This window comes from Sus scrofa, chromosome 15 (assembly GCF_054392235.1).
Source record: "Sus scrofa isolate SSC_HxYL_T2T_F1_AM1 chromosome 15, Sscrofa_HxYL_maternal_Yorkshire_Landrace_v2.0, whole genome shotgun sequence".
Taxonomy (NCBI): domain Eukaryota; kingdom Metazoa; phylum Chordata; class Mammalia; order Artiodactyla; family Suidae; genus Sus; species Sus scrofa.
In genome coordinates, this window is record NC_139397.1 from 152,002,543 (window position 1) to 152,012,275 (window position 9,733).

The 9,733-nt window shown below is 58.6% G+C and overlaps 1 protein-coding gene across 3 annotated transcripts in view; it reads left to right on the top strand.

Moving 5' to 3' along the window:
* Positions 1–9,733, top strand: part of SCLY (selenocysteine lyase) — a 37,563-nt gene extending 27,830 nt beyond the window's left edge. For all 3 annotated transcript variants that reach the window (XM_021074966.2, XM_084998859.1, XM_084998858.1), the window contains 5 exons: positions 2,811–2,847; positions 5,516–5,599; positions 5,945–6,044; positions 7,891–7,966; positions 8,756–9,733. In XM_021074966.2, the coding sequence (XP_020930625.2) occupies positions 2,811–2,847; positions 5,516–5,599; positions 5,945–6,044; positions 7,891–7,966; positions 8,756–8,909 (451 nt within the window). In that variant the 3' untranslated portion in view covers positions 8,910–9,733. The remainder of the gene's footprint in view (positions 1–2,810; positions 2,848–5,515; positions 5,600–5,944; positions 6,045–7,890; positions 7,967–8,755) is intronic.

Sequence of the window (9,733 nt, forward strand, 5' to 3'; positions counted from 1 at the left end):
TGGGTTAAGGATCTGGCGTTGCTGTGAGCTGTGGTGTAGGTCGCAGACCCAGCTCGGATCTGGCGTTGCTGTGGCTGTGGTGCAGGCTGGCAGCTACAGCTCCGATGAGACCCCTAGCCTGGGAACCTCCATATGCTGTGGGTGTGGCCCTGAGAAGAAGGAGAAGGAGAAGAAGGGGCAAAAGACATGAATACAATCACTACAGAGGACAGCAACGAAGCACCTGACAATATGTTCCACATTGTCGGCTGTTAGGAAAATACAAATTAAAACCACAAGGAGACACCATCACTCCGCACTTGTCGGAATGGCTGAAATAAAACTAGTGACCCCACCAAATGCTGGCGAAGAAGCAGAGCCACTGGACCCTTCATACGCGGCTGGCGGGGATGTGAGGGGTACGGCTCCTCTAGAAAACAGTTTGACAGTTTCGTTAAAACTAAATATGCCACTGCCATGTGACACAGAAGTGGCCCTGCTGGACGTTTATCCCAGAGAAATGAAGACTTCTGGTCACAAGCAAAAGACCTGCACACGAATATGTTTGACGAAAGGCAGGCGATGCTGCTTTGGGCAGAGTCCTCCAATACATCAAGACAGAACTGTCCTCAGGCTCTCCGGATCCCTGCAGGCATGACCCCTACACAGCCAGTGTCCGATGATGAAACTCTTCCCACACATGCATATTCCAGAACAGTCTCATCCGTAGGTCAAGGCAAACTTCATCCTAGCTTCCAGCTGCTGGACCAACTGTTTGTCCACGTGGTGACGGAACAGGGGAAGGCGGTTGCTGGGAAAAGCCAGGGGTTCTGCCAGAGAGGCTGCGGGCATCTGGGCTCTTTCCCAGCCTGTTCACACAGGCTGCAAACAACCCAGGTGTCCTTTAGGGAAGCAGGGACACATCTGTGCCGTGGAACGCCAGTCACTAGTGAGGAAGAATGAACCACTGATACACACAACAGCCTGGAGGAATCTCCGGGGAGGTGAATTGAAAAAAGCAATCCAGGAGTTCCCTTTGTGGCTCATCGGTTAATGAACTAGGATCCATAAGGATGTGAGTTCGATCCCTGGCCTCACTCAGTGGGTTAAGGATCTGGCATTCCATGAGCTGTGCTGTAGGTTGCAGACACAGCTCAGATCCTGTGTTGCTGTGGCTGTGGTTTAGACCCACAGCTGTAGCTCTGATTCACCTCCTAGCCTGGGAACCTCCATGTGCTGTGGGTGGGGCCCTAAAAAGCCAAAAAAAAAAAAAAAAAAAAAGAAGAAAGAAAAGAAAAGAAAAGAAAAGAACAAGGAAAAAAAAATCCCCTGAAGTTATAAGCTCTGGATTCTGTTTATATGATCTTCTTTTTTTTCCTCACTCACAGCATGTGGAAGTTCCCCAGGCCTGGGACTGAACCTGTGCCACAGCAGCAACTCAAGCCACAGTAGTGAGAATGACAGATAACCCACTGTGCCCCAAGGGAACCTGTATGACATTCACGAGATGGCACAGTTAAAGATGTGGAGAACAGGGTGGCAGTTGCCCGGGACTGGGGGGGAGTGGGGGCTAAGGGCGGGTTGTCAAAGGCCAGCCGTAGGGATCTCGCTGTTGGCGGAGATGCTGAGTCTGGTCAGTGTCAAGGTTGAGATGTTGTCCTGCAGTGTCACTTGGCGGGAACTGGAAAAGGACACACAGGGTGTCTCTGTGTTACATCTTATAATCACACAGGAATCTACAGTCTCTCAAAAGAAAGAGTTTCATTTAAAAAAGGAGAGACAGCATTGGGCATGCCAGAAGCCATACCGGGCAGCTCCGTGGGTGGACGGGGGCGGGAGCAGGGTTTGCATGCCTCTGGGTAGGGGTGGAGAAGGCCGGTGGTGGGGGGGACACAGACCTGACGGAGGGCTGGGCTAGCGCAGGGAGGGCTCCCGGGCTCACACAGGGTCCCAGCTGTGCTACCCTGACCCCGTCTCCAGGCAGTCACAGGTCATAGACCCGGAGGGATGCTTCTGGTCTACCTCGTCAACCTGGAGAAGACCAGGGCGAGGCCCAGAGCTCCTCCTCCTGCTAGGCCACCTCCAGGGGTCCGCGCCCGTCTCCAGGGACGGACCTGACAGTAAACTTGTCTGGAAGACCAGTGGGCTCTCCTTCCCTATGATACCTGTGCTGCAAGTTCACTTCCATTGCCATCTATTGGCGAGCAAGCAGTAGCCGCCTCCAAAGGTTTAAGAAAACATGACTTAGCCAAAACGCGAACTTCAGAAAATTAAGTGAAGGTTTTATTTTTTCCTGAAATAGAGTGAAGAGTTGTTTTTCAGTTCGTTAGACCAGTAGATGGGAACCACTGTTCGTCAGGGGTTTTCCTGCCTCCCACACAGACAGAGACGCGTGTGTGCACCCCCCCCCCCAAATCTTTAGAAACAGAAAGATGCTGTATTACAGTTGAGAGCATTCAGCTGAAATGTTGGCCGATGGGGAAGGAGTTGCTTGTACCCTCGCCTCGGTTGACGGTGGGACCAAAGAAGTGGGCTCTGGGGCCTACAGTCGGAGCAGGGGTTTCTCCTGGGCAGAAGAAGGGTCCAGGGAGAAGTGTCACTTGGACACCCAACTTGTATTGCCCACAGTGGGCCATGTTGGCCGTACCTGGGGAGGACGAGAAACCTTTGCACAGAGGGTTTGGGGGACCAGCAGCTGCGCTGGAGGCACCCACACGGAACATTTTTAAGCAAAAATGTTGGTTGAACGCCTTTCAGATAGATGGGATTCCTTCCTGGGACACTTGTTCTTTGCTTTGCATGAAAATAGGATTGACTCCTGTCTCTTCCAGGACAGAGAACACCCCGATGATCGCCGGCCTTGGAAAGGTAAAAGCCTTGGTGACCTTGGACGGATGGCACTCTTGCTTTATCCACCAGCACGCAGGGAAAGCGCGGCCGTCCTCCTGCGTTTCTCCCTCCCTCTCACGCTGCTGCCACCCTCATCACACTTCTGCCACCAGACGTGCGGGGTCTCCCCTACCAAGCAATTCTGTGGCACCATCTGGGTATCCTGCAGCACAACTCAATTCTGACGCCATCCACCCAGAGTTAGCCATCAGATCCCACAGGTTAAGGGCTTAGTCCCACAGACGTACCCGCCACGCCCACCAACTTCAGATGCCACTTGAGAGTCTGGGTTGTCGCTCATGCTCCTGACCAACTGGCTCTAAGTCAGAAGGTCCCACAACCCGTCCTTGTGTTTAATGAATAAGCTCCCAGAGCTTAGAAGCATTTTACTTACTAGAGCACTGGTTTATAATGAAAGGATATGACACAGGGTACAGATGCACGTCCCGGAGGAAGAGCTGTGGGAAGGGGCTTCCATGCCCTCTCCAGGCACCACCCTCTCAGCATCCGGGAGCTCTCTGAACCCAGACTTCGGGGGTTTCAGGGAGACTTTGATCAACCGTGAATGCCACTTCCAGCCCCCTGTCCCCGCTCTGGAGAATGGGGAGGGCTGCTGAAAATCCTAAGCTTCTAATCATGGCTGGGTGACCAGCTCCCACCCAGGAACCCACCCAGAGTCACCTCATTAGAAGAAAAGACACTCCTCTCACCCAGGAAGTTCCGAGGGATTTAGGAGTCCCACGTCGGGAGCCAGAGTCTAAGACCAAGTGTTAGAATGAAGGCTGTTCCTGGTGCTCTTGGTACTTAGGAGGTGCCAGGGGTTCAAGAGCTCTGGGCCAGGGAGGAGGGCAGGGACCGGGGTGTGTGTGGTCCATGGCCTGACAGCACTTCCCCGGCGCTGTAATAGGCATCCCGGGCTCTCTGGAGCCTTCGTGATCCCAACAGACAGATCGAGATGAGAAAAACCTCCAGTTTTATTTATCAACCCGGAGAGGTGCTTTTTAAGATCTGTGGAGTGGATGTCACAGGCTTGGCATTTAAAAGGGAAAAGCTCTTTTTTCGAGTCTCTTCTAATATAAGGAACACAGTGGTGTCCCCACCACAGGTTTGCTCCGACCCCCGGGTCCAGTCTCGCCACCTCCCTGAGCCCGGCTGCCCGGCCTACATGACAGGGACACAGCTGCAGTGTCTTGAAGAGATTCCTCTAGAGGACTGGTGGCCGGGGGCTCAGCCGCACCTGGCACCTGCCCTCCGGCTCTGCAGCTGTGACCCTCTTCTTGAGGCTTGGTTGCGTCTTCCTCCAGATCCCCTGACCCTGCTGTAACTGGGGGGACGGGGGTCACACAGTTGTCATCCCCCCTTGTCCAGCCTGGACCCCCTCAGGGCAATCAGGCTCTGGACACACCCCCCGGTCCCTCTTCCCCAGAGGTGTGCCCTCGTCCCACCCGGGCAGCGCCAGGGGCTCTTCAAGGCAAGTCAAGGTTTCCGACCCCTTCCCTGGGTGCCCCCTCTCCTGCGTCTTCTCATTCCTCTACTGGCTGTCCCTCCAGCCATTAACGCGATCCTTCCCCGGTCCTCACTGCTCCCACCTCTTCCCAGAGCAGCCTGCACGCCCCCTCACCCCACCCCACCCTCCTAACATCCGGTCTCCTGCTCCCCTCTCCACCCCCCGTTTTGCCCTGTGACCTCTGGCAGCTGTGGGACCTCTTTTCCCCGCCCCCCCCATTGCCAGCCTCTGGGCGCTGTGCCCGCCTCCTATCTGCCTCTCGGTCCTGTCCCCCGGCTCTGCCGCTGGCCTGTGCTCCGGTCTTGGGCTCGACGTCTCAGGGCAGGTCCTGACCTTCTGGGAGACCCATGTCCCCCTTACTTCCTCTGGGCCCACGATGTGTCCTGCTCTCGCTCCCCTGGTGCCTCCTGACACCCAGGTTCTCAGCTGAGACGTCCAGGAGGTGCCCTCGATCCGTCCTTGTCCTTGTCCCCTGCACCTGAGGCAGCAGCCAGTCCTCCTGTCTTTGGTCTCCACAACACATCCAGCACCCGCCTTGCCCACTTGCACTGACTCTAAGCTGTGGGTCCCCCGTCCGTGTGACCCCCTCGGCCATTCTCCACCCGCATCTGGGACGATCGCTAGACACCCCGTCAGCGCACCGCAGCCCGTCTGCAGAATCGACGTGCATTTGCTTGTTTGGGGCTCAGATCCCACCTGTCATGGGGCCTCGGGGCGCTGTCGCCTTGATCACTCTGTTCCAGGAGCAAGCGCGCCTTGCCCTCCTGGGGGCCGGGGGCCTGGATCGCCCCTCCCCACTGTCCAGGTTCCCTTCTGGGTGCTCACCTGATCTTCTGAGGCGTCCCCTCTTCCCTGGCCGCTGGCTGTGGGGTCTCCCGCTCCTGAGGGTGTCGGGAGCCTGATAAACGCCAGCTGAGCACGTGAAGAGGATGCCAGCACTTACCACGGCCGGGTCACCTGGCCCGTCACCTGGGCTCCGTGCACACTGCTTGTGATGTGCCAGGAAACGCGCTGCTTGAGGGGACCATCACCCCGTTTCCAGGAAGAGTCACCTCTGCTACTTAGAGCTGTTCTGCCACCCCCCCCACCCCCGTACCGTAACTGAGGTGCTTTGTCACATGGCGCCTTCCGTGTCCCCAGGCGGCTGAGCTGGTGGCGGAGAACTGCGAGGCTTACGAGGCGCACATGGAAACCGTCCGCGACTACCTGGAGGAGAGGCTGGCGGTGAGTGCCCGGAGCCCGGAGCCCAGGCGGGACCAGGAGCAGGGCGGGGGCTCTGGGGACAGCCCTGGGGGAGACCGCCGCCCCCGAAGGAGGGGCTCCAGACCCAGTGTTGACAGTGGCCGATGGCTGCACGTAGGAGGCCCGGATGATTCCGAAGTTGCTTTTCCCCCCGTGAACCTCGCTCTCCACGGCCAGGCTCCCTAACTGTTGCGGGTGGGCCCTTATCAATCAGATAATCATTTTAGGTGTTGAGGTTGAGATCTTATTTCCCAGGAACGCTGAGGTTCAAACAGCTGGGGCTCAGGGGCTTTGAAGAGGTCACTGAAGGATTTGTTGATTTTCCAGGCGGAATTCGGTAAAAGAATCCATCTGAACAGCCAGTTTCCAGGCACAGAGCGACTGCCCAACACCTGTAACTTCTCCATCCTGGGCCCCCAGCTCCAAGGTGATGACCGCCTCCCGCTCGCCCTGGCGCGGGTGGTGGGGCTGGTGGGCTGGGCTGGGCATGGCGCGTGTCGTCAGGAGGCTGGCCGAGGGCCGAGGGCAGGGTCGCCCTGTCGGGCACTGTCCCGTGGTGCCCAGACTCAGAGCAGCTGCTTCCTTCTCGTCCTGACCTCCCTGACCTGCACGGGGCTGAGGCTCCACACGCAGCGGCGCCCAGCGCACACACAGTCCTGGTCCAGCCAGAAGAATGGAGGGAAGGAGATAAAATTAACTGGATTTTAGACTAGTTGGTCCATCTCTGTCTGCAGTTTTTACAACTATCTTATGAGGGTCAGAGGAAGTAGCGGCAGTCAGCTAAAAATGAGCTTAGGCGTTCCCTTCCTGGCTCAGCAGGAAACGAACCTGACTAGTATCCATGAGGACGCAGGTTCGATCCCTGGCCTCGCTCAGTGGGTTAAGGATCCGGTGTTGCTGTGGCTGTGGCGTAGGCCAGCGGCTACAGCTCCGATTTGACCCCTAGCCAGGGAACCTCCATATGCCACGGGAGCGGCCCTAAAACAACAAAACAAAACAAAACAAAGTAGCTCGGAATTAGACATCCTCAGGTGTCTTTTGTTCCTGCGCTAGCTGCCTCCCCGGCTGCCCATCAGGGTCCCCGTGTCCAGACTCAGGCAGGACTTTGCGGCCCGAGCCTCCGGGGCTTGAGTCCAGGTGTTAAACATCCCGCGTGTCTGATGCCGGAGGGCTCGGGTGAGCCACCCTGCAGCGCAGTTTGACTTCTCAGAAGAGGCCGTCGCTTTGTGGGTCTTTCTGGGTCACCCCGAGAAGCGGGGCCGCTTGTTTGGACGGTGAAGAGAGCCTGGGGCCGTCACCGGGCCAGGCGGAGTGTGCTCTCGCCAGAACGAAGCGCAGGGCAAATTCTCCAGCTCTCCCTGCTGCAGGAAGCGAAATTCCTCTAGAACCTTCTCCCCTTTTTTCTGGGGGCGGACTTTTTTGGTTTTGTTTTGCTCGTGTCCATGGCATGTGGAAGAGCCCAGGACAGAGATCAAACCCACATCAGAGCAGTGACAACGCTGGACCCTTAACCGCTAGGCTACCAGGGAACTCCCAGCCTTTGTGTTCAATGATGCTCATACTAATTTTCGTGAGGCAGGTTCTTGTTTTAATTGAATCAGCAGTCACCTATGTATTTTTTGAAATCTCTGTGCTTGTGAGAGGAGGGAAATGCCTTCTAGCTTAAAGACAGCGTCCAGCGTCTCTACCTTTAGAAAACAGACACGGGAAGTTAAATATTATTACCAGGGAAACAATCAATTTTTTTTTCCTAAAGGCTGCACCTGCAGCATATGGAAGTCCCCAGGCTAGGGGTCAAATCACAGCTGCAGGTGCCGGCCTACACCGCAGCCACAGCGCACCTCAGGATCCGAGCCGCGTCTGCGACCTTCACCACAGCTCACGGCAACGCTGGATCCTTAACTCACTGAGTGAGACCAGGGATCGAACCTGCGTCCCCGTGGATACTGGTTGGGTTCTTAACCCACCGAACCACACTGGAACTCTAAAGCATTATTAAGGAAGGCAGCTAATCAGAATTCTGGGTTTCCTGCCAGGCGGTCATCGGAACAGGATGCTCAAGGCCACTTGTATGAGGCAGCAGCGTGTCTGCTTTTCTGTGGCCAAGGAGAGGCAGCCTTTCCTCTGGACCCTGCTGCCGGTGTCCTGGGATGATCCCGTTAGGTAGCAGGAGGGAGGGAACCTCCAAACGTGCAGCAGAGAAGAGGCAGCCCACGTGGGACGGGGGGGGCCCTGCCTGGGCTCCACTCAGGGGACCGGTGCTGTCTCCTCAGGCCGCTCGGTGCTGGCTCAGTGCAGGACGCTGGTGGCCAGCGTGGGGGCTGCGTGCCACTCGGACCTCGGAGACCGGTGAGTGCACATCCAGGGCACGTCCGTGCCCCAGGAGCTGGGCAGCTGTGCAGCCTGGCGGGGCAGGGACGTGGAGAGTGATGCCCTGTCCCTGACAGGGCAGGGGGCCAGCCCTTGGGAGGGGAGGCGTGGGAGGAGGGGCAAGGCCGGCTGCAGGTGCTCAGCTTATCCTCAAGAACAGATCTGGGGTTCGGATCCCTCCCCCTGCCAGGAGCAGGAGGGGTAATGGGGGCCGGATCAGGTGCAGGCACGAGGGGAGGGTGAGGGGCTTGGGTATGGGGACCGGCCCTGCTGGAGGAAGGGAAGGGGGTTTGGTGTCTGGCTTCGGTGAGTGGGGGAGCCTGCAGGTGGGGGTTGGGGAGCTGGAAAGCGGCCTGGCTCCGGGGAGAGCAGGGGAGGTCGTGATGGGTGACAGGCCTTCATTGGAGGCCAGGGCCCTAGACTGCGTGAGACTGAACACAGTCCCGACTCGGGCAGCTCTCGGCCTGGAGTGTGTGGGAGGCAAGCCCCTCGGCCTCCTGCGTGTGGCTCTGCGGGGTCTCCTCCGAGAAGCAAGCCCACTCAGCGCCTGTGCCCCAGGCCCAGCCTGCGTCTGTCCCCCGGGATGGGGCGGGGGGGTGTCTGTGCTGCGTCTGGCCTCCCAGGCTGGAGAGCAGGGAGACTTTGGGCTGGACCTTAATAATGGGGGGCCGAGGGGTGCGTGGCAAAGGGCAGGGGGAGCTGGCCAAGGGCCCCGGGCCGCGGAAGAGCCCCCGTCTCTGACGGCTGACGGCCTCCTCGCCCCCACAGGCCATCCCCGGTGCTGCTGAGCTTCGGCATTCCCCTCGACGTGGCCAGGAACGCCATCCGGCTCAGCGTGGGCCGCAGCACCACCCGGGCCGAGGTGGACCTTGTGGTGCAGGACCTGAAGCAGGCCGTGGCCCGGCTGGAGGGCCAGGCCTAGTGCCCAGGGCTGTGCCCGAAGGAGTCTTGCTGCTGTACCCCCGCGGGTGGGCTGGGCTCCCTCCCCTCTCAGTGGGGGTGGGCCTGCTGGACACACAGACCCCACTGGTGCTGAGGGGCACAGGTGCAGGTACCCTTGTGGGACTGTCACTGTCACTGCTGCCCGGTGGCACCAGGTGGACTGGAAACCCTTTAGCCCTGCCCACGCTCCCCTGCTGGGCGGGCGCTCAGGACCCTGCCTGGAAGGGGGCATTTTTATTCGCAGGATGGAAGTATTTATAATTGACTGTCACCTGCTGTCATGAAAATAGGAAACCTGAGTTTCGGCTGCGGTGCCGGCCGCCCGCGTGTGTTTGCAGAGGCGGCCCGTCTCTCCGCGCCCTCGGGACCCTCCTCGAGCCCTTTCCAGGGAGCGCGGCCACTTTGGTCACGCCCCCTCCCCACTCGGCATCCTCCGGACCCCGCCTGTCCTGCTGGTCACCTACCGGTCCCTCAGGCCATCGGCCGGGGCGCCTCCCACCCCAGCCCCCAGCCCCCAGGCCCCACCGGCCCTTTCCTTTTGGATGATTCGCTCAGGGTTTCGGCTCCGCCGGGAGGGTCTCGGCGGCCGGTGCCCGTGCGGGGCGGCCCACGGTCCCCCACTCGGCTGTCCTCACACGGGGACTCTGGTCTTCTTCTTCCTCTTCGTGGCGGTCGCGTCTTACGGTGACATTTACATAGGAACGATCTCTTAAGTGAATAGCACTTTGTCGTGTGGTTTTAAGGGCAGAGGACGACAGGGTGACATTGAGGAAACAGCTGCAGGAATTAAATGAACGGACACAA